Source organism: Chenopodium album, chromosome 13 (genome assembly GCF_948465745.1).
Source record: "Chenopodium album chromosome 13, dcCheAlbu1.1, whole genome shotgun sequence".
Lineage (NCBI taxonomy): Eukaryota > Viridiplantae > Streptophyta > Magnoliopsida > Caryophyllales > Amaranthaceae > Chenopodium > Chenopodium album.
The window spans coordinates 47,088,106-47,114,113 of NC_137846.1; the positions used below are offsets into that span (position 1 = coordinate 47,088,106).

General features: G+C 33.6%; 2 protein-coding genes across 3 annotated transcripts; one reads left to right on the forward strand and one right to left on the reverse strand.

Moving 5' to 3' along the window:
* The first annotated feature begins 1,160 nt into the window (after window positions 1–1,160).
* LOC145574846 (uncharacterized) lies at window positions 1,161–19,598 on the forward strand. Of its 2 annotated transcripts, none has more exons than XM_081632703.1 (21): window positions 1,161–1,403; window positions 1,693–1,960; window positions 2,553–2,609; window positions 6,141–6,168; window positions 6,250–6,372; window positions 10,099–10,210; window positions 10,401–10,438; window positions 10,533–10,586; window positions 14,492–14,560; window positions 14,752–14,868; window positions 15,251–15,319; window positions 15,447–15,526; window positions 15,700–15,828; window positions 15,900–16,167; window positions 16,879–16,971; window positions 17,069–17,236; window positions 17,485–17,615; window positions 17,689–17,824; window positions 18,394–18,515; window positions 18,605–18,787; window positions 19,260–19,598. In XM_081632703.1, exons 2-21 carry the CDS (start codon window positions 1,866–1,868, stop codon window positions 19,297–19,299), a joined length of 2,112 nt encoding a protein of 703 aa, XP_081488829.1. In that variant the 5' UTR covers window positions 1,161–1,403; window positions 1,693–1,865; the 3' UTR covers window positions 19,300–19,598. The 2 variants fall into 2 exon arrangements, with proteins under 2 accessions (XP_081488829.1, XP_081488830.1); XM_081632704.1 differs by having other exon boundaries at window positions 1,165–1,403; window positions 17,692–17,824.
* Window positions 19,599–24,008: 4,410 nt separating this feature from the next.
* On the reverse strand, window positions 24,009–24,803 carry LOC145575598 (uncharacterized). The gene is made up of 2 exons (XM_081633439.1): window positions 24,467–24,803; window positions 24,009–24,268 (listed from the first exon to the last, which is right to left on the reverse strand). The coding sequence occupies exons 1-2, from the start codon at window positions 24,801–24,803 to the stop codon at window positions 24,009–24,011; spliced, it is 597 nt and encodes a 198-aa protein (XP_081489565.1).
* Between the last annotated feature and the right edge of the window lie 1,205 nt (window positions 24,804–26,008).

Consider the following 26,008-nt stretch of genomic DNA (forward strand, 5'->3'; position numbering starts at 1 on the left):
CATATTGTTCATTTATAATGTTCATCAGATTTTTGTGCAACAATTTTGTATATTATTTTGTATAATAATATAATTATTTTTTTTTGTATAATGAAATAGATAAATAGTACTATAATTTTATTTTTTTTACCATACATTAATTACAAATCATTTCAATTTTTTTTTACCAAAAGTTCATTTTCTCTCTCCAAACAAAACTTCAAACCCATTTAAATTCTTCAAACCTCAAGCAAAATTTCAAGAAATTCGAAATTTTGAGTCCAAAATTGTTCAAGATGACAAATAAAAACGAAAGGTAAGATCAAATTCGACATTCATACTTGTTTATTTGACATTCATACTTGTTTATTTTGAGTTTGAGTGTTTGTTTTTTATAAATTTGATTGAAAATTGTAATATTTGATTTTATTGGGAATTAATTGCGATTTTGATGTTATTTTGTTATTGCAATGAGAAATAAAATGAAGTTCTTGAAGAAGATCGACCGATTAATACATTTTGGAAGAAGAAAGCAAGCAAATAGACAATTTTAGAAAAAGTTGTAGATTCAAATAATACAATGTACATTAAAATGCAGTAAAATGTTCTTTTTTCATATACTTACATGATGCAAATAATACAATGTACATTAAACATGTAACCAACATTATAACATATATGTTCATTAGAATATAATACAACGTACATTATAATACAGTAAAATGTACTTTTTTTATATACATACATGATCATTTATACCAAATGTACATTTACTATATGAATAATGTTCTTTAATATTATCATGTTCTTTATTAATATTACAAATGTTTTTTAGATTTACAAAAAAAAAACATATAAAACTAGATATTCTTTATAAAATAATTATATGTTTTTTACAAAATAACTATATGTTCTTTACTGAACAACTAAATATTCATTCCGCCTTTTTTAAAGAAAATTGGATGCACCAAGCATGGTGCATCCGCCTGCACAGAAAAAATTTCATTCCGTGTATGACATACTCCGTAGTTGACAAAAAATAATTTGGCATAGGCTGTATATTTTAACTCATGTCAAATCTACATATCGTATGTACAATTGTACATTTCCCATGAATCAAAATATACCCTTTGGGTTAAAAAAAAAAAAAAACTGTCTACATCTTCCAAATAGTATTTACATTGTAAAAAATTCACCAAGTAAAAACAAACCCAAAAAGAAGAGAGGCTTCGTTCAATTTCATCTTTGTCTATTGCCAGCTTCGTTCGTTCTCCTAGGAGGAGAGAGAAAATAAACACAAATTTCCATGGCTTCTTCATCTTCTTCCTCTCTACTTCTCCATTAATCCACTTCACCACTTCTTCATCGATCGCTTTATCAACCCTTTGTGGTTCGGTAATACTTCAATTTTGTTATTCAATCAGGTAATTGTTGTTAATTTCATTTCAATTTTCAAATTTTCCGGTGTAGATTTTTGTTGAAAACCCTAGGATTTCATTGAATTACACGGATTATTGTTGGAGTTTCCCTTTCAATTTCGTTGTATTGCATAAGTTATTGTTTGATTTTTTAATTTTTTGATTTGTTGGTGTGTCGCATTTCTTTGTATTTTGATGTGTAACCATTTCTAGTCTTTACGCATTGTTGTTGGGTTTTGATTTTTGTGTGTTTATAAGCTTGATTTTTATGGAATTTGGGCTGTGTAATTTGCAGATTTCGGTGTTAGAGCGAGAAGAGTGCATTGTGGGATTATTTTTGTAGATTTAGGGTGTTGGGAACTAGGGAATGGATGTTTGTGTTGATGACTGTGATGATTGTGAGGATGTATGATTGAAGAAAGTAGGGTGTTTGTTGAATTGCAAGTGAGGTGAGGAGTTTCCGTTGAAATGGCGGATGTGGCGGCGTTTATTGAAGCTGCAGGGTCGAGATTTGGCGATTTGGAGCTGATTGGAAGAGGTTCGTTCGGCGACGTCTATAAAGGGTATGAACCTAGTTGTTTTGTAGCTTGTAAATAAGTAGTTGATTGTCTTGATACTTGTAGCATTACCCTTTAGTTTGCCATTAAGTAACATTGTTGGATGCATCAAACTTCTCCGCTCCGAAATTGACTGACATTTGTTTGTGAAAGTTTAAGTGGCATTCTGATAAATCTTCGTTTTTTATAATTGTTTCTAATGTTGATTAGTGAGAAGCAATCTGGTTGATTAGGTTTAAACTCTTTGATGCAATATGTTTTTATAGTGTATTGATTAGTGGCAAGAAAAGGCGTATCTATAGTTTACTTCCCAGCCTCTTGATGCTATGCTTCTATCTGCGCTGAAGTGTTAGTTGTTTAGAAATGGAAGAACCTTTACACTATACGTACCATTTTATTGACTTTTAGATTCATCGTTTGTGCTGCTGGATATATGATATTATGATAGTAACAGAAGTAGAATGTAAATTCTGTACTATTAATTAAGTGTGTATAAGTTGCAATCTAGTTTATAATAAGCCTGGTGTTTTAAGCTGCTAATGTCTTTTGATCTTTTCCAGTGATTGTCTATCATCTGTTGCTTTCTTTTTTTTTGCAGCTTTGACAAGGAGCTCAATAAAGTAGTTGCAATTAAGGTTATTGACCTTGAGGAATCGTGAGTCTTCATTCACTTCTCTTATGTGAAGTTTTTTAGCATCATTATAGCTTTGGCTATTCGTTTTAATTGCTAAGCTTGAGATACTCTCCTTTTGCTATAGCTAGTAGATAATTGAATTGTACATTGTGTTGCTTTGGTTGTCATAATAGTTTTGGAATTTCAGTGTCATTGATATGACAATTTGTTTGTCTTGCAAAGATCGAATGTGGTGATATAATGCACTTTGTCATCTAGATCTTAATATTTCTGCAAATCTATACTATATACTAAAGTAATCATCGGAGGGGACACTTGGCATGATTTTGTGAAAAAATTTCCCTCCAAAATGCTGTACTTTTTTTTTTTAAAAAAAAATCTGTTAAAAAAAATTTAAAGGATAGATATCAATAAATTCAATTTTTTTTTTTTTTAAAAAGTGTTACATAAGTCATTTAATTTCAATTAACTCTATTTCAATAGACTATTATTATATTATACTTTATAAATCTGTGCATTGGACGGGGCCAAAACTAGTATCATTAGAAATGATCCATGGCAGCTATCAATTGTTTGTATTTATATCTATATTGTGGGCAATAGTGCAAAGTAAATGATTGGTTTAATATTGACCTTACGCTCTTGTTTCCTAAATGGCCTGAAATTCAAAGGTACTATCATCAGTAGGCTTCTGGGAATTTGATCAGTTTCTTTTATTTCTTTGTATATGTCATTTTCTTAATCATGGATATGGGTGTGATCATTTGGTGTTTAAATGTTTAATATTTTTAATCATAGGTGCTTGGACAAAGCCCTTAACCCTGAAGGGTTTGATTATTACGCATTATTTCAGTTGAGAAGAATTAGTTGGATTTATTACTCATTTTGTGTGCTAAAATAGGGGCCTTTATGTTTGTTGGATTTATCTGAATCAGCTACCTTTTCAACTTCCCTGTCAAACTTTTAATACTCTGTAGTTTTTAACAGGGGCGGGGCAAAGTTTAGTGGGGGCTGTGCGATTTCATAAAATGAGCCCTTATCAAGTCCAAAGAACATTACGGTGTACAAGTTTAATCCTACATTTTCATTAAATACAAACTCATCTATAACCCATTTAGCATCTCTTGTGACATAGTAGTGTGTAAGTATGACTTTAACAACTTAATTTAGAAAAAGATGCTACACTAATAGGAATTGTTAATAATATTCTAAACTTTTAAGGAAAAATTAGAAATAATAATCCCAACTTTCAACAGTTTTGGTAGAATAATCTCTAGGTTATACTGAAATAATCCAAACTTTGGGGGGTCTTCTTTTTCTTCAATCCCAAATACCGGTTACCCGGTTGAATGGGTTAATTTTTTATTTTTTTTAAAAAAGTGACATGTGTCACGAGTTAATTGGTTTAAAAAATATAAAAACAAAAAAAATAAAAAACAAAAAAAATAAAAAACAAACAAAATTTTTTTAAAAAAAACAAAAACACCAGCCAGAACCCAGCGACCCGAATCTTGCCGCCGGCGACTGCGCTACTCTCCTTCCCCTCCCCCAATGCCGATTTCCCCCCTCCCCCAACGCCGGTGATGCGAACAACCTTCCCCCCTCTTTTACCGCCGGCAACCACCACTCGAACGAATTCCTTTTCCAACCACCACCACCACTCAAAACTCCTTTTCCAACCACCATCACCACTCGAAACTCTCTTTAAAACTCACCCCAACTCCCGAAAACCCCCAAACACCCTTCCCCCACCGTTGAAGACCCTAACCGTTAGTGTTTCGGGGTGGAGGAGTTTTTAGGGGGTTTTTGTGGTGGTTTCGCGAGGGGGTTAGAGGGGATTTCGGGGAAGGGGGAAAGCGGCGGTCCGGCGTGGGAAGAGTGGTGCTCCGGCGTGCGAAGATCGGCGGTCAGCGAGGGAGTGGTGGCGGAGGTTAGGGTGGGACGGTGGGGGAGGGGAGGTTGCTAGGTTTTTCTAATTTTTTGGTTTATTATTTTTTTTTTAATTTTTTGAACCAATCAGGGCTTGACATGTGTCAAGTGACCTGATATAATAGGTCATTGAGTTTTGTTGACCGGTTAGGGATTGAAGAAAAAGAAGACCCCCCATTATTCGGATTATTCCAGTATAATCAAAAGTTGGGATTATTCTACCAAAATTTATGAAAGTAAAAGATTATTATTTCTAATTTTTCCAACTTTTAATTAACTTCTAATCTACAAACCAAACCAAAAAAAAAAAAAAAAAAAAAAAAAAAAAAAAAAAAAAAAGAAATATAAAGAAGGAGAGAAAAGATAACACCGGTATTATTGGAAAGCCAAGGATTAAACAATTGTTGACCATTGCTGCAAATTGAATTTTATGCGAAGTAATTAGTTAAAGCAAAAAAATCTAATTTAATTTTAGATAATTTGATGATTAGATCTTAGCAAAGGGGAAAAAAATCAAAATAAAAAGAGTGGTGGAGGAAAGTGAAACTAAAGAGGAGAGAGAATATTAGTTAGCAAAAGCTACTGTTGAGTGTTGAATGCCAGAATACACTAAAGTATTACTCCCTCCGTCCCATAATACTAGACATAGTTTCCATTTTCGTTCATCCCAAAATACTTGACATGTTATTAGGTATGGAATGAGATCACTATTAAAAAAAATATTTTCATATACTCTTTTTGGGACTACAAACCCCAAAACCCAATTAAATCCTACATTTTCTCTCTCCTCACTACCCCCACCTCCCCCACCTTTTGTTTTCTTACAATATAAAAATATAAAAGAGAATCCTTTATATAATAAACAAATGTTTTAAATGGATCCACTTGTAGTTTTCTTAAACTATGTGTCCACCCTAACGTCCCAAGTATTATGGGACGGACGGAGTACTCTATAGGGAAGGAGAAAAAAAATTGAAGGACAACTACTGTACAACAAAAAAGTGAACCCGAGAATCGATCCGGAGTATTTCACTTCAATGTATGTTTATATATATGTATACTTTGTTGCACATAATAAGAAACAGAGGTAGTATATTCCTTTGTTATATGGTGTGCTAAACAAAGCCTTTATTAGGATAGTTTTTAGGAACTTATAAGCTTTTAGCCTGTAATCTGCTTTTGGGAGAGTATGATGTTGGAAACCTGGTTAAATGTAATGCCCTCAAGACAGAGATTTCAAAATTTTGGTCTGATACCTTGGATGAAAGCTACTGTTAGGACTTTAGGAGGAATCTTATGTAAGAGTGCTTAAATGCCAAATTGCTCGAGTGGTTTTAATAGGTAATACTTGTGGAAAATGTTGCTGGTTTACCTTTTTTTTATGGGTGCATGCTACTTTGATGATATTCTTTCTTCTGTTCTATTCATTAATTTTGTTTCACTAATGAAAAGGCCTAGATGGGAAATTGTGCTGCTTTTTACTGCATAATAAAAATTTCATACTACCAGTTGACTCTGTTTCCTTTTTGATGTATATTGCTTTAGCAATTATTTCAATTTTTATCCAATATTCTGCTCTATATTTCACAAATTGATTTTTCCCTCTTATATTTTGATGTTCAGCGAAGATGATATTGAAGACATTCAGAAGGTATGGTGGCAACTACATTGTTGTTGCATCACCTTTTTTTTTTTTTTTTTGGGTATCTTATCATATTTTTTGGCAAAGCAGGAAATTTCAGTTCTGTCACAATGCCGCTCGCAGTATATCACTGAGTACTATGGTTCTTATCTCCATCAAACAAAATTATGGATAATAATGGAGTATATGGCTGGTGGCTCAGTTGCTGATTTAGTAGGTTACTTTTATATGTTTCTTGCTTCATGATCTCTTCTTCTCTTTTCTAGTTCATATTTATCCATGTTGTTGAGCTCACAATATGTGAAATAAGTTATGTTAAAGTTATTGCTATGATGGGCATGCATTATTTGCCTATATAAATTTAAACAAGCAAGTGCGTGTCCCTTTATGTAGTTACAGTCCGTACAGATGTCGTTGTGGTCAGATGTTTCTGTGATTTAGGTCTAATTTTTCATCGTCTTTGGAGTTCTTTGTTGCTTCATCTTTCTAATTGACTGTTAGTTGTACATGCACACTAATCATAGGTAAGAATGATAATAAAAGCTACTTTTGCAAATAAAATACAGGAATGAGGCTCAAATAAAACAAGTTTGAGCACCAGTATTGATGGAAAACGAAGAGCTTTTAGCTGGTAGGCAGCTTTCCATTTGCAATTTTTCATTCAAACCCAGGGAGTCACATTTAATATATTGAAGAACATTTGGGGAGGCTTCTACATTGAGCAGACTGCTTTTGATTTTTTTTGGAGCTAAGGTCAATTTTTAATTTTGAGAAATATACCTTTGAGCAATTTTTAACTCCTCTGGTCCCTAACTTATTGTCCTCCTAGTCTTTGGCATGCCTATCTAGTGTAAGTAATAGGGTTGTATAGGTGTTGGGTGAGGTTGTTTAAGTAGAATAGAGAAGATCGAATTGTGGGAGAGATTCAATAGGGTTCCTTTCATCACCTTGTTTGGGGGGGGGGGGGGGGTGGGAGGGAGGGAGAGAGAGAGAGAGTGAGTGAGTGAGTGAGTGAGTGAGTGGTGGATTGGGTAAGGTAAATTTTCCATCTATGGTACTCCCTTTGTCCCGTATTGATGTGCTTATTTTCCTAATCGGGAGTCCCAAAAATAGCCCATAATGTTACTTACTTTTTATCTTTCCAATACAAAATACATACACCCAAAAAATCATTACTTACTCTTTATCTTTCCTATACAATATTCTCTACTCTTTATCATTCCCATAAAATTTCCTCTATTTTTCATCTTTCCCATAAAATATTCTTTTACTCCCTCTATTCTTCTTAATCTTAGTTTTAAAAAGCGCACCTAGGCGCTGTTGAGGCACAGGCCAAAACGCCTCGGCCTTCCTAGGCGTCGCGCATTCCAGAAGGCGCGCGCCTCAGACCGGCTCCACTAAGGCGTAAGGCGCAGCGCCTGAGCCGCCTTATGTTTAAAAGCGTGGGAAAAAGGGGATTTGGATCAATTTTTGTAAAAAAAGCACTTTTTTTGTACAACTTGAAGCTTACCCAGTCTTTAGAGCGAAGATTCGAGTAAAAGCCCCTTGTTAATTGAATGAAATCACTTCAATTTGACCCCCAATTTTTTGAAAAACCCTAATTTACGGGTTGCTTTGCAATTGAAAAATTGGTGGGTTCTGCTACGGCAAACATTGCCGGAGATCAATCCCCGGTGGTTTCCGGCAGTAGATATACCGGCGGCCGGCACCGGTGAAGCAACCCAAGTAGGTTTTTTTTTCTTCTATTCTCTCTCTTCGATCCTGCTCCATTCTTTCTTTTCTACTTCTTCATAATCTCTCTCCTCTGCGATTTACAATAACGCAAAGTTTTGTTGTTTCTTTATTATTTTTTCAGTTTTTATTTTTTAATTTTTTTTAATTTTATAATTGTTACCTGCTCCTCCTTCTAACTTGTTAATCACGTGAACAGTCTGACCAACTTGTTTTTTTTTTTTTCCTAAAAAGATGTAAAATAAAAATAAATTAAAATTAAAAAAAAATTGCGCCTCATATCCAAGAAGCGTGCGCTTTCGCTTGCGCCTAGGCTCCAAGGACCCTTTGCGCCTCGGTGCGCCTTGCGCTTTTTAAAACTAAGTTGTTAATTAACCGTGAAATTTGAGAAACGAGCACATAAATACGGGATAGGGGGAGTAACAAGTTATAGGGGCGGGTCACAGTGGTTAGAAACATTTAATTAAATGGAGGGGGTATTATTTAAATTTTCCACAAGAATTACTGCATTATTTGCAGTGTTGATCTATTATTACTGCATTTATTTATACACACACACCCCCTCTTCCCCAGCCCTCCCCTTTTTAAAAGCTTGGTAAGGTTTTGATTAATCAACCTATTTCAAAGTTTACCATGCGCCTTAAGAGAATAGTGGCACCCTTGTTGTGTTCACCCTCTGTGCCTTGTGTGCTTCAGCATCTGGGGTGTGCGTTTAGCTTGCCTATTAGTACACGGCTTTTCAATGTGACTCAAGGTTAACTGTTTTTTTTTTTTTTTTTCCACTATTTGGTTTTGAATTGACCTGTAGCATTGGGAACCAACATCAATTGTTGGACTTAGTTTGTTGGTTGCACGTGCCCCGTGTGGATCCCTTTCACTTCCCTTTGCGTACATGAAATATACATTGTTGTTCTGTAGATGTGCTTATTTTACACTGTAATTTGCTCCTGAATTTGAGTGTATGTGTCGATCTTTCTTTGTTATTTTTGTCACACCTCAGCTTCTGAAGCATTTTTGTTACACCTCACTTCCCCTTGTAGATGAAGTTTTCCATTTTTTTATTTTTATGTTTATTTATTTATTTATTTTTTTGAAACTAACTCTCACATCTTTGGCATTTTCCAAAACAATGCAGAACTTAAAAATTTTCTTTCTCTTTTTTATTTGTCCTCTTTACTAACAGAATACTGATGGCTGTTGAAATTAGTTTTGAATAATGTTACTACGGATTTTTTTGTTCAACTCACTGTAGATATGTAGTTTTAGAAAATGCGTATAAAGGTGGGTGGGTGTAAGATAAAGAGAAGGATTGTAGAAAGATGTAAATATTGTGGGGGTAAGAGGGGTGTGATGGACACTGATGGTAAGATAGTGTGCCAAAAATGAAACAAAATGAAGGGAGTAGAACAAAAGATATAAAGATTTAAAAAATCAGAGGAAGTATTTTGAATTACCAAAAAAAAAAAAAAAAAAAAAAAAAAAAATCAAATTCCTTCCCTTCTTACTCCTCCTATGTTTCCTTAGATTCCCTCTCTCCTCGTCATTGCTCCCCCCCCCCCCCCCCCCCTCCTCCTCCTTTTCTCTCTTTGCTTCTTCAATGAACCTTCCCATCTCCCACTCCCTGATGCAGCTGCCTTTGATATCATTTCTAATATCAAATGTGTGACTGGAAGGGCACTCGTTGCAGCAAACTTTTTCCTTTATGAATTACTTATAAATTCAATCCCATTACCACTTCTAAGGAAATAGGAGAGTTAATTTTTATATTATTATTTTTGAAAAAATATGTCATGAAGGTGTTTATATTTACAAAACACATTTTTAAATAGTTCATATCGTCAGCTTTCTAACTGTCATAAGGTCAATATAGTAGGAAAATTTTTAAGTTTATGGCTATTTTGGAGGATGCGATAAGTTATGTTTTAAGTGGGCCTACGAGGTTACCATTGATTATTTCCCATTTATTATTTGGTATACTGGACAGGGTCATTAGAATAATCGCAGGGGGTTAAGCTTTGAAGTCTGAAGTGAATGATACTTTATGGTATCTAACTAATGGTTGGCTGAGGGTACAAATTCTTGTGGTGGGGTTTCCTCTCGCTGGTCTGTTTGTTGATTTTGCTTTTGTTACTATCATCAGGTTTATGACTTGTTCTTCCTAATGAAAGCATACTTTGTTTGGCTGCTAATTAAATAATTCTTCTGCAGCTGCAGTCAGGTCCCCCTCTTGATGAAATATCAATAGCCTGCATCTTACGTGACTTACTGCATGCTATTGATTATCTTCATGCTGAAGGAAAAATACACAGAGATATTAAAGGTTAGTGCTCTATTAATTGCATTTGATCTTTATTTCCTCCTTTTTCCCTAAAAATTTTTCCCTAAACTTTTTTTTCAAATATATTCTCATGTAATTCATAGATTTATTATTACTACTAGTTTGGGCCCTGATGCTATGTGCATTTTCCTTTGCTATATGTTGTAATAAAGTGGTGATTTTGATTTTGCAGCGGCAAATATATTGCTGACTGAGAATGGTGATGTTAAGGTATCACTTCTCAGATGCTTGTAATTGTTTAATGGCTTAGTTCTGTCACAGAGTACCTGATTTAATTAGTTTTTACTTTCTTTTGTTTCTTTAGGTTGCAGATTTTGGTGTTTCTGCTCAATTGACTAAGACTATATCACGGAGAAAGGTAGCATGTACTGTAGTTCACTAATTACTAACCTCGGTATAATCATTTAGCTGATTTCTGCCTGCCTGCTGATAGTGGCTAATTGGCTATGACACTTAATAAAGCACTATCCAGTGCAAGAGTTTTAGGAGATAAAGTTGTGGTTAACTTATCTATTATTACTCACATAGGGTACAAGCAATAGCATACAAACCAGCTTTATGTTTTACCCTCCTCCATCCTACATTTGTTTGAACACTTGTCTGTGCAAGAGTTTTAGGAGATATGATGTGGTTGAATCATCTATTGTTATTTTATGGAATAGTATATTTGTTGGAAGTTAGTGGGGTATTTGTATTATTGCATAAATGAGATAATAGACGTGAAAGCAGATACTGAGTCCAAACAGAGGGATTTGTAATAATAAAAAAAGTTTGTCGGACCTTGAAAGAAAGGAAAGTATTAAAATTATGATGGGGAAGATTGAAAAAGGAAGTATACGATTTTATTTAATACAGAGAGACTACTAGTTACAGCAGAAATATCTGTTTTTATCGTGAAGGCATCAGATTGACTTTCAGCAGTAGTTAGTGGAATTGTTAGTATAAGTCATTTGAGGGTATTATAATATCTGGATGTGTTTGATGTGTACATGTCATATTGTCATCTCATCTGGTACTCTGGTAGCATAACATTCAGGAAGTCTTTTGGGAATCCACTTTGGTTGGTACTTGCTATGAACCCATTTAGTTATTACATGTATACACACACATTTGCTTACATTATACACACACATTTGCTGACATGGTACACTCACGCATACTCTCACATCCACACACTCTGTCTTACCCATATACTTCCTCCACACTCTTTTGATTGCAACTTTGTGCTTTTTAGGCTTGCCAATTCATGTTTTATACCAGTAATATCTTTAATGATGTTTTGTAACCATATATCAAGACGATTTTAACACTGGACGAACAGATCAGCTTTCATCCAGCAAGATCCCTCATTACTACTTGCTCCGTTTTTTTAAGTGTCTCATTAGGGTGTGTGCGGAGTTTTAGGCAAAAGAGTAAAATAATATATAAGTGGGTATGGATAGGAATAAAAAAACTTGGAAAAGTAAGAGTGAGAAATATAAATATGGGACCACTAGGTATAATGTGAGAGGGAGAAATATTATAAATGATTGTGGGTTCAAAAGGAAGAAAAAGAAATAATATATTATGTGAATGGGGTTTCTAATTTGGCAATACGGCCGTTTTTGGAAAGTGGGGCACTGGGGCACTTATAAAAAAAAAAAAAAAAAAAAAAAAGAAAAAAAAAACAGGGAGTATGTTTTTCCTAACATATAAATCACAAAAGATAGTCAAAAGAGTGTGTGAATAGTGAAAAAGTCCAACATTGTGATTTAAAGAGGATTGGGGACTTTTTTTTTTGAAAAAAACATAAAAAATGTATCTGTAAAGCATCTTTGTATACGTAGTATAACTTTGCCATATCAAATTCAACTTTACCTATTTTCCAGTGGATTTATGGCCTACTTCGGTGGAAATAAACGTATATTGTCCTGTACACTTATTATATAAGCATTTCAAGCCATGGTACCCTCTGTATCATGACTTTAAATGCTTGTATTGTGACTTCACATCCAAATGCCTAGATTTTTCAGGGAATCATGGCTTGTAATGATGGATATGTAGTATCAGTGTTTCAAGTATTACCTTAATCACGATTTGCATAGACTCACAAGGGTTGAGAGGCATTTTAAATCATAATAGGCAAAGGTTTGGGTGACATAAATAAAATAAATAATTAACTATGTTCCATGAATATACTTTATATACTAGTTGGTTCTTCTCAAACTGTCTAATAATATTATTGTGTAGGTGATAGCCCGTAGATATTCCCTATAAATGTAAACATGATACGGATTGAGGCCATATATATATAAGCAAAAATAGTATATAGAGTAAGTGTTTCAAGTAGTTTAAGTTGGAATTAGTGTTTAAGGTGCTCTTCTACTTTGTTAAAAGAACCCAATATTGTGGTTTTGAGAAAAAGTTAAGCTAGTTGGGCATCAAGATTATTAGAGGGGTCAGACTAGTTAAGCAAGTTCTAAAAGCTTTTGTTCAGGGGTCGGATAATTGATTTGATTGTGATTTGAAGCTGTAATTGCGTGTCCTGATTTTAAATTCCTAAGCGATTGGTTTTAATAGAGCCTAATATGATTTTATTTTTTTTTTTATTTTTTTTGTTTGACGGGATATGAAATTGTTTGTTAGTGAACCTAGGGCTGTCTTTTATTTGTATTAAATCAAATCCAAGCCAAGCCAAATTACTACAAAGTGATCTGGAGTGGGTTTATATATATATATATATATATATATATATATATATATATATATATATATATATATATATATATATATATATATATATATATATATATATATATATATATATTTTAACAAGATTAGATCATTAGATGGGATGGAATTGAAACTTTTTTGAAAACTGCCCATTTTTGTTTTTTGGGCATTTTTTTGTAAATACTTAATTTTAAAATTTTAGACACCCTCTATCCTAGATTACTTGTAACATTTTAAGTGGACTCACATGCCAGTGCACAACTTTGATTGTCAATTTCTTTTATTATATATTAGAAAAATTATAAAAATGTTGATATTTGTAAAGTGCGAAGTACGTATATATCATGATAGACTCAACATCTTACATACTAACATTTTATTTATATATTAGCTAAAAATTGTGGTCAAATTGAGGTGTGTGAATAGTACAAAAAGTCAAAATGTTGCAAGCAATTTGGAACGAAACTCATGGAAGGAGTAATATTCTAAGAATATTTGTTATTTGTAGTTAGTGTTGATCTACTTTTTCTTAATCTTTTAAGACCAACATTTTGTGATTGTGGGCCAATTTGGGTTTTTTTTTTTTACATTCTTATTAACTTGTAATAAAAAATCATGGATCACAAGCTAGTATGCAAAAAATAAAATAAATAGCTCTCTTAATTTGGTTTTCTGTACTGAATTTTATTTTAGATTGGATTAGACTGGGCCAAATTCCAACCCTAACTGAACACTTATTAGATATCCTTAAGTGACTGTTTGGTTCGCAGAGTGGAATGGAGGCTAGAGCTGGAATGAATACATGATGGTTTGGATTATGATTTTGTTTTTGGACATGGGATCTTTATTTATTTATTTATTTATTTTTTTTTAATAGGATATTTGAAACTTATAATTGGTATGAGCCACCCCCCAACACACACGCACACAAAGTTTCAAAACCCAATATCTTGTAGGTTGGAGATAGGGTCTAAATTTCTTTAAACCATCAACCAAACATATGTATGGTCTTTAAACCATTCTAAACTCATACTTCGTATCTCATACCATGACTTAGTGATTTGAAGACTCGCTTAGGGGGTGTTTGGTTCGCATTATTTTGGATTGAGGTAAAACACATACCTAGTGTTTGTTTAAGGGGGGAGGTGGATATGGCTTATACCGTAAATGCCCGTTCCCTAACAAAATCAAACACGCAGTAGAATCAAGTTCCAACCTATACCCACACTTGAACCAAACACCTCCTAAGTGAACTACTTGTATATTTCCACCTTTTTTCTTGCTTTATACTTTTTATCAGCAATATAGAGAACAAAAAGGTTTCAGTGGAAACTTGTGCATCTTAGAGGTTTCATAGTTGTCACCCTTTCATGTTTGCAACTTGAGGACATTCTTCAGCTTTCATAAAAGCATATTGTTTAAATCAGCTCGGATTTTTGCATGTTTATTACTTTATTTTTTTAGATTACCCCTTGTGTTAGTTGCTTTTTGGTCTTTGGCTGGTTGTATATGTTGATTAATTATCTTTTTAAATGTTTTTGTTTATGGTAGACATTTGTTGGAACTCCATTCTGGATGGCTCCAGAGGTAATACAGAACTCTGAAGGGTACAATGAAAAGGTTAACATCATAGATTCACTTTGCTTGATGTATTATTTTTCTTCTATTGTTTGTATATATATGCAAGCTGCTCACGCGCACACTATTTGTTTTTCTTCATTTGTCTCCTCTTTTTTCTAGATTTTCCATACATCTTTTAAATAATTGCCATCTTACGTCCTTCTTGACTTAATTTTGGTACTTTTATGTAGGCGGATATTTGGTCCATGGGTATTACTGCAATTGAAATGGCAAAAGGAGAGCCTCCCCTTGCTGATCTCCACCCCATGAGAGTTCTTTTTATAATACCTCGGGAAAACCCACCTCAGGTTGGCCAGTGTCTTTTAACTATATGAATGTATTAGATAATTGTACAAAATTACTTCCTTTTCCCCGACTTTTTAGTCCTTTCTGTCTGGATATCACAAAATGTAGTACATAGGAATTAATTTTATATTTGTTTTGTACTCTTGGAAGTGCCTCTGTTTTTTTTTTTTTTTGGGTGCAGACAGACTAGAACTGCATGTGGCCTTATTTGTATTTAACCATCTGTTATATGATTTTGACTTGCAATTATCTTTTCTATTAAAACATTGGGTTTTTCACAGTGGACAAATTATTGATGAGATTTTTTTATTTTTATTTTTTTTTTTTTTTTTTTTTTTTTTTTGGAGATTTACAAAGTTTAGTCTTAATGTTTCTGATGCACAGCTGGATGAACATTTCTCTCGTCCCATGAAAGAATTTGTTTCTTTGTGTTTGCGGAAAGTTCCTGCTGAGGCAAGTTCCTTTGAGCACCAGATACTTTCTGTTGGGCTTAGCTTTTGATATATTTTTATATTCTAAGAATTATTTTATTGGTGAGGCGGTTAACGATTGCTGATTGCTCTTCCCCTTTTGATTCCAGAGGCCTAGTGCCAAAGAACTATTAAAGCACAGGTTTGTTAGAAATCCCAGGAGAAGTCCCAGGCTCCTTGAAAGAATAAGGTGTGTTTAACAATTTATGCTGTATCCCTGTATGAGTTTGTATATTTTACAAGGTTTCTTCCTGTACCATTCTAACTCACTAAGCTAGACATGGAATCATATTAAATGAATCTGGTAATCTGATGTGCTTTGCTTAGGCGGTACATTAATTAACTTTTGTTTTGTTGTTGTAGAGAACGTCCAAAATATCTTGTAAAGGATGATATTGAAAATGTTAGAAATGGTCTCAAAGCTTTTGCTGAAGGATCCGGCACTGTTATGGTGACCAAAGAGCCAAGAAAAGACGAAACTGTCCGAGCAAGGTGGGCTGAATCTTTAGGTCATGAACTTTGACTTTTTCATTGTACCAGTTGACTGACTTTGATTACCTCAGTAATCAGGGAAAAACATTAAGGAATGCAGGATGGGACTTCAGTATTGGAGGATCGCAGAGTACTGGAACGGTTCGAAGTGCAGTGAGACTACCTCCGGTGAGGGCAAAACGTGAAGAAAGTTTAAATAATGACGCTAGTCCAAGAAAAACTTCTGATGGCGACAACCAATGGATATCTGCATCAGGAAATGGACTGTATGAATCATCAGAAGTTTCCCTTGGGAGATACTACAGAGACGACGAAAAAAAGAATAATTTTCATGAATATGTATGGCAGCTACTCTCTTTTCATCACCCACTTTTTTCTATTCTACAGTTATGTTTTCTCTGGTTGCTTGAAGCTAATATGAAAGGTCAATGAGATTTTGCCTTCCAATGCAACTGGGTTGTGTTCTGGGATTTGGCACTCAGTTATATAGATGTACTGATTCAGTTGTTCGAACTCACTTTGATCAAATTTAATAATACTTTTGAAGTGTTTAATGCTCTGTCTGTATCATTGTGTCCAAGGAAAAGCACTTTGAGAAGTTTTTTGACTTTTTCCTCATAAATTGATACCTTTTACAGTTGTTTCTGTTTGTCTTAAATTGATGTTAGTACTGGCCTCAGTTCCTCAAATTGTTGTTGGATCTCCAAATGAAGTTTACACTTCTTTAATGAATTTTATGGAGCTTTTGTCCTCTGAATTAGATGTCCATTGATTCCTGCAGCAAATAGTTCAGGAATGGGAGTCTAGATATTTTCTATAACTAAGATTAAGGTACCCTATTTTGATGAATTAGTCATCAAAGTAAGAGTCTACATAGTTGTGCCTTTGATGTTTGAAATGATGTAAAGGTTTGAGAAGGCAATATTAAAAGCTCCCTGCAGTTACCCTTGATCTTTTTTTAGAATTGAGTATATTATTATGGGTTCTATGTGTGATTTCACCTCCTGTTTTGCCGTGTCGTCATACAGTGTTTATGCACCTTTTTTACAGGAAGATGGGTCTTCTACTGGATCAGGGACTGTTGTTGTACGATCTTCTGGAGTACCCCAGTCATCTTCATTTCGCAGTGATCAAAGCACTACTGTAATATTGGTCATTCTTTATAAGTGTTAAATTATCAGTTTTTTCTCTTGTACTTATCAGAGACTGATTTTTTATTTTTTTTTTCATCATCATGCAGTCTGGCAGCACATATGCGTCTCCTGAGGATGCCTCCACTAGTGGGACTATGGTTGTCCGTGGTCAACGTGATGACCCAGAATCTCCTCAAACTCCTAAGTCAAAACTTGGGATGCCAGAAAGAAGTTCTACTTCCTCTTTTGAAGACAGTGCTACTAACTTGTCTGAGGTTGGCTTTATTTATCATTTAAGGCTCATGTAATACATTTAATTGTATATCTTTTAGTGCATTTAATACATATTATCAAAAGAAGCATGTCACTTTGAACCTATGCATTTTTGTAATTTGTGGTTTACTTTTCAGAAATTAGTTTTTGATGATTCTTTTTTTTTTTTTTTTTTTTTTTATTTTTTTTTATTTTTTTTTTTTTTTAACTGCTCTCTTGGCTTACTGCCTGATCTATTGTTGTTTCTTAGGCAAGGGCAGCCATGCAAAAAGGGTTGCGGAAAGGTTTTTCTCGGGAAAGTCCTGCTGTAAACATAGCCAGTAGAGATACCCAAGAAAACAGACGAACCGATTTAATGTCAAATAGTTCCGAATCTCCTAGGTACTGCTGTTAGTTACTGATTATTAATTTAGTTAGTGTGACTGAATTCTTACAACTATCATTTCTGTTGTAGCAGTCGAGAATACCTAGATGCTCAGAAAGCTTTCTTGAGGTCACGTCCAACAAGTGATGATGAGGAAAATGCAAAAATCTCTATAGTGACATCATCTGCTTCATTATCTACTCTGCTCATCCCTTCAGTGAAGGAGGTTGGTTCAGCTTACATCTTTAATCTTTTCTATTGTCATTATCCGCTTTGGTGATTGCTTAAGTATCAATTTACTGGTGCGCCTGAAAGTTATCTGGCTAAATTTCAGCCAACTGTGGGTTACAGGCTTACAGAAGCCACTTTGAATTTGTCTACTAAGGTGTCTTTGTAGAATGGCCATAAAACCTATTCTTTTTATCATAGATTCTACAACTTCCATCCCATATCAAGTGTCAAATAATCTTTTACAATGTCTGATCCCAAATTCTTACTGTTAATCATCTGGTTTCAAAAGAGAAAACTATTTTTTAATCATAATTGAAGAATTAGTGATCAGATTCCAAAAGTATGTCCTAGAAACCATGAAAAAACATACTATGTTACATTTAATATAAAAGAGCCAAGGAAGATTATGTCCATGTTCAAGTTACTCTGAATTTGGACCTTGATAAGGTTTGAAGTAGGGGTAATGGAAAGCATGCTTATATGGATTATGTAGAAGAGACTAGATAATTTTAGCGTTCGTCAATTATGAGAAGCCTTACAAATTAATTTGATTACATGAGTTAGGTAGTTTCTGAAGACTCTGAAGGGTATGCTCTTGCTGTAAGAAATGCCCTTATTGATATGGAGCGAACAAAGCCCGGTTCTTCCGAAGTTCTTATCAGTAGGCTACTTCATCGACTTGGAAGGTATAGCTGCTGAATATTTTGTACTGCTTTTAGTATCTGAATGGATTTGCTTCAGTAATGAATCATTCAATTGCGTGGAAATTTTGCAGTTCAAGGGACCCTTCGTTAAAGGATTTGCAGGAGTTGGCAGTTCACATCTTTTCAAGGAGTGACAAAGCTCTTGATCATGGTACGAATATGATATCTGAAGATGATAGCAATAAAAAAACACAGAGCAAAGAGTTTCTTTCCAATCCTAATATAAGCCCTCTTGCGAGATTTCTGCTTTCAAGGTGAGCTTAGATTTTATAGTCCCGTGCTTTTTTTCTTTCTTTTTTATCACTATTTGTGAGTGTGTGTGTGTGTGTGTATGAGAGAGAGAGAGAGAGAGACTGGGGGATTTTGTAAATGCAGAACTATTCCTTTGATAAATCAGCTCAAGCATGATATATAAGATGTTGGTCACAGAGGAGCTCTGAAAGACTCCCTTGTGATCTGAAGATTGTGTTACACTGTGTTTCTTTCCTTTTATTGAAAAGAAAAGGAATATATAAAGGTAATATGGAGTAAGGAAAAAAGATTATTAGGAGAACCTCCTCACGAGGAACCTTCTTGTGCAAATGTAATATTTTCTGTCGGTAGGACAACTTTAATTGATCTTGCCTCTTCTATATAATTTGTTTGGACTGGGTGTGCACTCTACCCGCCTTTTTGTAATTGGATATCTGCAATATGTGTTTACTGAATTTCACCTCCTAAATGCAGATGGCATGGCCAAGCTTCTCGCGACCTGAATCCAACATAAGAGAAAATTTCGGCCATATTTGCACATAGGCATTTTGTTGTGCTTTTCTTGATACAGTTTATTCTTGATGATGTACATATCGAGTTATGTTTTTCTTTTCTTTTGGTTCCCTTTTTATCATTAATTTTATTTACACAGCAAATATATGTTTTTCATTTTAAGCTAGCCTTTTGTTGCATTCTTAATATAGATATTTATTGATGTATATGTTTGTGATAGAACTTTATTTCTTTGCACAATAGATGTATCTTTTAACACTTGAGAGGTTATATTTCTAAATCCAAGAGTTTTGACCTGGATTGCTCGGCAAATTACTTGAGTTTTGAACGAATATGAAACTCCATGTTGGTATACTGTTGTCCTATACTCCTAATAAGTATTTTTCTTTTTTTTTTCATCGTTTATTTTTTATAATTATTATTGTTACACATTTCGCCCCAAGTATTTTGTTAGGGGATCAATATTGTAAGTAATCTTTCAATTTAATATGAATAGGGCTGTATAAAATTAAGTTAGCTTACCAAAAACCACAATTTTACAGTTTGGTGCAGTTTGCGGTTTGAAAATTGCGGTGCAGTTTTTAAAAATGACCAAACCGTGGTTTGCGGTTTGGTGCGGTTTTCAAAAATATTGAGACCAAACTGCACTTTAATGTGATTTGCGATTTTTACACTATATTTTCATTAAAATTATATAAAAGAACTAAAATATATGAGCTAATTTTTAACTATTAGTTAATTAAAGGTTAATAAAAAGAGTTTAATATTTGAATTATAAACTAATAATTATAAAATAAAATAAAAGTTTTGTTTTAAAAAGAATAATTACAATTTTAATAAAATACGGTTAAACCACATCGTACCAAACCGCATTTTGCGGTGCGGTTTAAAAAAATTACAAACCGCACTTTTGCGGTTTGGTGCGGTTTATGATCCAAACCGCACCGCGAACACCCCTAAATATGAATGATAAAATTAAAGTAGAGGTAGTAGAGTAGTGACATTGCTTCACTTCATATCTTTGAGGTTTAGAGATCAAATTTCATGGGACTTGAAGGAGATCTTCTTTGTCTCTCTTCACAAGAGAGCCCCCTCCGTCTTTAATAAAAAGGTAAAAAAAGAGAGAGGGGGGGGGGGGGGGGGGGTTGGGTGTGTTATATATCTATGGTGACTAAGATATCTTATTTAGTACAAAATATGAATTGAGAGGTTGAGAGGGTAAAGTAACAAAGGTGAATGGAATTGGCATGAACTACCTTAGAATTTTAAATCCTAACCTGTTAGCTTTAGTGTTAGAATCCATCTTCCTTTCCTTATATATGTTCTTGTCAACTTAGTGTTTACCGTAAAAACTATATATCACCAGAATAAAGCTTTTATCCATTGTTATCTACTACTCCCTCCGTTTTTAAATATTTAGTACAGTTTTCATTTTCGGCTGTTTTTAAATATACTTGTTATATTTTTTTATTTGGAAAGATTTTACAATATTTAATTCATTTCTCTCACCTAGTGAACCCAATATAAATCATATTTTATTAATTTTATGTTCTCTCCCCTCCAATTCTTTCAACTACTTTTGCTTTTAACGGAGTAGAAATTTTTATTCTCTCAACTACCCCACCACCTTCATATTTTATTAGTTTCTCCAATTTCTTCTAAAACTTTGCACATAGAAAAATTGAACAAGTATTTATAAAGGAAGGAATAATTTATTACTCGTTTGTTGTAGTAGGTCTTTATAGATATTATATTGTCACATGGTTTAAAAACACACAAAATAGATGGAATCACAAGACTCAAAGTTATTAAGGTTTGTAGTCGCCTCGTCGAACCAACTTGTGCCCACCTCGACATCCTCATGAAAGTCATGACCCCATCATAAGCTCTATCCAACCCTTGTTTTCATTCTTGTTGCCAATAGGCAATAGTGTCCATAAAACACGTCAATAATAAGAAGTGCATTGCAAGCAATTTTCCATACTATCTTCATTTCTTATTATTGAAACAAATGAGTATTATTAGTGAGACATAAAAAATTTCGTTGTTGCAAATAGTAATCAACAGAGGTAGTATATCTTTTGGACACACAATCTCATTTTTATACTTATTTTGTCATTAAAATTATCATACAAATAGCTCCACCTACTTGTTTCTCTTCTACTTTTCCAATAAAATAATACTCTATAATAGATACCATGTTGGAGAAAAATATATATAGGTGAGACCATCCATAACATTCACATTATTAATCAACATTAGCAACTTCATGACACGTTGGTATAAAAGTTATCTCCGGCAATAAATTGGTATACAAGTAAAAAATTGCAATAAATTGGTATAAAAATCAACAAGTTATGACATTTAATCCTTCTTTTCTTGCATAAAGAGTTTTTTTTTTTAATTTATTTTGTTTGTTATTGTTAATTCTAATTTAATGGCAAATAATTCTCTCCTCCATGCACATGCACCCAAGATTATCAACAAATAATAACAAAAAAAAAATTGTGAGTTCAAACACAAATCTCAAAAAATGAATGGAAAGATAAATTCTTATAATTTAATGTCTCAAAAGTAAAAATTGACATGTAATAAGTTGTTAGTTAAGATGTTGGGAACAAATTTATTAATATAAAATTGAATATGTAAAAAAAAAAAAAAAAAAAAAAAGGAGTATGTTATCTTGAAAATATATAATCAAATTAAAGTTTGATCTTGTAATTTTTCTTGATTAAATATTATGCATAATCTTGAATATTTCTCTATATTCTGAAATTTTCTTCCTTTTTCCTTTATTTTTTATTCTTTGACTTTTTTCTTTTTTTTGGGCTTTTAATAGTGTCCAAGAAATGTACAATAAAAACTTGAAGCAAACAAAAAAAAAGTAAAGAAAAACAATAGATGTAAGCTACAAGAATAAGCATAATCATGTATACAGTATACACTAGCACGTCACATAATACCAATATGACATCACATGTTAACTTTTATATTAATATATCGCCGCAAACTAACTTTTATACCAATCTGTCGCCGACGATAATTTTATACCAATATGTCACAATGGTGCTAACTTTTATACCAATGTAGCTAATTAGCCTTTTCAATCTAAGTCTAAAAGAAAATAATTTTGAGAGTTATGAGAGTAAAGATGGCACTAGGCTGGGCCAGTCTGAAGCCGGGCACGGCCCAACAAGAAAAAAGCACAGCATGGCACGGACACGGAAAAAAAAAAGCGCGGCACAGCACGGTACTGTGCATGTGGGCCGTGGGCCGTCTTTATTTGGGAGAAGCACGATAAAGCACGACACAACCGGGCTCGGCACGACAAAGCATCAGCATGAAAAAAGTACTTGGGAGAAGCACGATAAGTCACGACACGACAAAACATGCTAAAATTAATGCAATTTTGCTTAGCCACGCAAGCTCGGCATGATGGCACGTGGGCCTAGACTGTGCACGGGCCAACATTTTGAAAACTTCAGCTCGATACGGCACAAAACTCGTGAGTTGACCCATGGGTCGGGCCTAACTAACCCCAAAACATGTGAGCCTGGTACGTGGACGGCCTAGAGCCAGAGCCACCTTTACATGAGAGTATCAGATTTTGATTATACATTTGTACATGAACTTTCACAAACCAAAACACTTGTACTTGTATTATTTACACTTTTTGTTACATATTTTGACACAACTTATTTGACTTTCCTGTGTGAATTATTCTAGGAAAAAACGTAATTATGTACAGTCTTGTTACATTTGTGTATACATTTTTCAAACATAATTTTTTTAAAAAAAATTATTTCTATTGATAATAAAGATATTGATGTATAAAATATAACATTACTAAAGAAACGAATCAATTAAAATAAAACAAATGATGTATATAAGTTTTTTTTAATTTTTTTTTATGGTAAGGAGAAGGACCCTAATCGAACCTCAACCCTCATGGTTTTTTGGTCCAGTATTTGCAGGTTAGACACTTTAAAAGTAAGGGGGGAAGGGTAAAGGATCCCCCACCCTCAAAGTGTCACTAGTGAGGATTGAACCCTCAACCTCAAGGTTCGAAGGTATAATCCTTAGTACTAGACCAAGCTCAGCTTGGTAATGAAGTATATTAGTATATAACACGATTATTGTCATACAATTTGGATTTTTATAACATAACCGTATACTCCAATAATATTCCTAAGAGCACTCACATTAGTGAGCAAAAATAAATTTACTCATTTTCTCTCTAGCCACTTTCTCTCTCTTCCCAACCAAATTTGCTCATAAGCATTTTTGGTGAGGAAATTTTATCCCACTAGTGATCCAAAAAAAAATGCTCATCATTCTCTTTCCTACTTTTTCACATACCCCACCAACATTTTTCTCTCTTACACATCACCATATTATTATTAATTATGTTTTGGTTAATGAAGTTTTAGTGCTACTAATTACAACTATACTATTATTTAACTTAATACAATTATTAAATATTAATTAATAATATTGAAATTTTAATCGCTGAACAATTATTATTGTATGACAACATTACATTTTAGTCATTACAAATGTTTTACGCCGAGCAATTACAAAAGCTAAATTTGTAGCGTACGATTACATTTAATACATACTACTAACCAAGATAATTAACGAAATTAGATTTTTAACGTACGATTACATTAGACTATATTAAATTGTTATCATACGATAATTTTATGATGTTTACTCATAAATAGAACCATATTTTTGCCAAATATGTTCCACTAAATCTGCTTTTAATTGAACATGAGTGTCTCTATCACGTAGTGACATTCTTCTCTGGACATACGTGTCGAAATCAACGTTAAGCGGTCGGGCAACATTGAATTCAAAAGGCTCATTGTTGTTAACTGTAGCACTTGTAGTTGGTCTTGTAATTTGCGGGCAATCTTGTTCATAGTACCTTCTTAAAACTTCGGCCCGAGTGTAGTTGTGTCGTTCATCTTCGACAATCATGTTGTGCATAATGATACAAGCTTTTATTATGTCACACAATATGTCTTCGTTAAACGGAAGGGAGGATTGTCGTAGAATGGCAAACCTAGCCTGTAAAACCCCAAAAGCTCATTCAACGTCCTTCCGAGCCGCAACTTGTTAATCAGCAAATAATTTATCCTTCTGAAGTTAAGGAAGTGTTATACCTTGAATAAAAGTATCCCATTTTGGGTAAATGTCGTCTGCTAAGTAATAGCCCAACTTGTATTCATGGTCGTTCACGGTAAAATGAATTGGAGGTGCCCGGCCATGAAGAACATCATCAAATAGCGGAGAACAGTAAAGGACATTAAGATCATTACAAGATCCTAGGATTCCAAAGAATGCATGCCAAATCCATAAATCTTGATCTGCAACGGCCTCCAGAATGAGGGTTGTATTTTTATTCCGGCCTGCATATTGCGCTTTCCAAGCCATAGGACAATTCTTCCACTCCCAATGCATGCAGTCAATGCTACCTATCATACCGGGAAAACCTCGCATTTTATTTTGTTGCAAGATTCTCCTTAAATCTTCGTCTGTGGGACTTCTGAGATATTCAGCTTAAATCTTTGCCAAAGTTCGGATGCCTTTTGGTTCGTACCACGAAGCGCATCATCACTTATTTCTAGGTATAACCCAATTAGAGCTTCATCCTCAGCAACCGACCAAATGCGACTCGCTTTAGCGAGTGTTTGATTGGCCGGAATCCTTGGAGGTGGTGGAGGGTATTGTGGTGTCTCCAGAACAACTTCTTCTTGGCTGACATCATACTCAGAGTTGCTCCCTTTAGTAACGGGAGGAGTTTGTTGCTCAGTATAAGAGTTTTCATTAGGAATTTGTGGAGGTGTTTGTTGATGAACAAAATTTTGAGAAGACGATTTTCCTAATCTTTCTAGGAATAATTGAAAATTGGGACTACTGATGAAATCATCACCTAAATCAGAAAAATGTTGGGCAAGTTGATAGTAATTAGGGTTGTTTGGATCCATTAAATTGTATAATAAAATAACAACAATAATAAATACTTAAAAAGCACCGAAATTATAATTAAAATATAGTTAATAATGTTTTTAAAAATATTACAGTACTAAAAAAATTAATTAACAATAATAAAAAAAAAAAAAAGTAAATAACCTTTTTGAACTTTAAATTAGAAAATCTTAAATAAATCTTACTAGAATTGGAAGTAAAAAAAAAAAAAATATAGAGTGTTTTTGTGATTTTTGAAAGTATACCAAATGTGTCAATTAAAATATCGTTAATAACGTTTTAAAAAATATTAGAGCACTTAAAAAATTAATTAACAATAATAAACAAAAAAAATAACCTTTTTCAACTTTATATTAGAAAATATGAAATAAATCTTACTAGAATTGGGAGTAAGAATAATATAGAATGTTTTTGTCATTTTTGAAAATATACCAAAATATGTCAAAATGGATCTCTATTTGTAGAGAAAAAAAAAATATAACCGTTGATAATTTTTTTTTAAATTAAAACACGGCCAAAATAGCCGTTTAAGATTAATTACCGTTTTAAAACGGTAACATTTTCCCATTGGTTATTGGGGCTGACAGGGACGCGTGTCAGCTCCCCACGGGCTAGACTGACGTGCCCTATCAGCGGCTGTCTTTATTTTTTTTTTTGCTTCTTACCTTCCCAAAACGACGCGTTTTGGTGAGTGCTCTTGAGGAAGATTCCCAAAA

Bases quoted from the DNA above. Each gene is read 5' to 3' on its own strand.
- LOC145574846 (XM_081632703.1), top strand. From the start codon at position 1,866: ATGGCGGATGTGGCGGCGTTTATTGAAGCTGCAGGGTCGAGATTTGGC. The intron at 6,373-10,098 runs GTAGGTTACTTT...ATTCTTCTGCAG, and splicing joins GTGGCTCAGTTGCTGATTTA to CTGCAGTCAGGTCCCCCTCT. The intron at 10,587-14,491 runs GTAGCATGTACT...TGTTTATGGTAG, and splicing joins AGACTATATCACGGAGAAAG to ACATTTGTTGGAACTCCATT.
- LOC145575598 (XM_081633439.1), bottom strand. From the start codon at position 24,803: ATGCGAGGTTTTCCCGGTATGATAGGTAGCATTGACTGCATGCATTGG. The intron at 24,269-24,466 runs GTATAACACTTC...TGATTGTCGAAG, and splicing joins ATGGGATACTTTTATTCAAG to ATGAACGACACAACTACACT.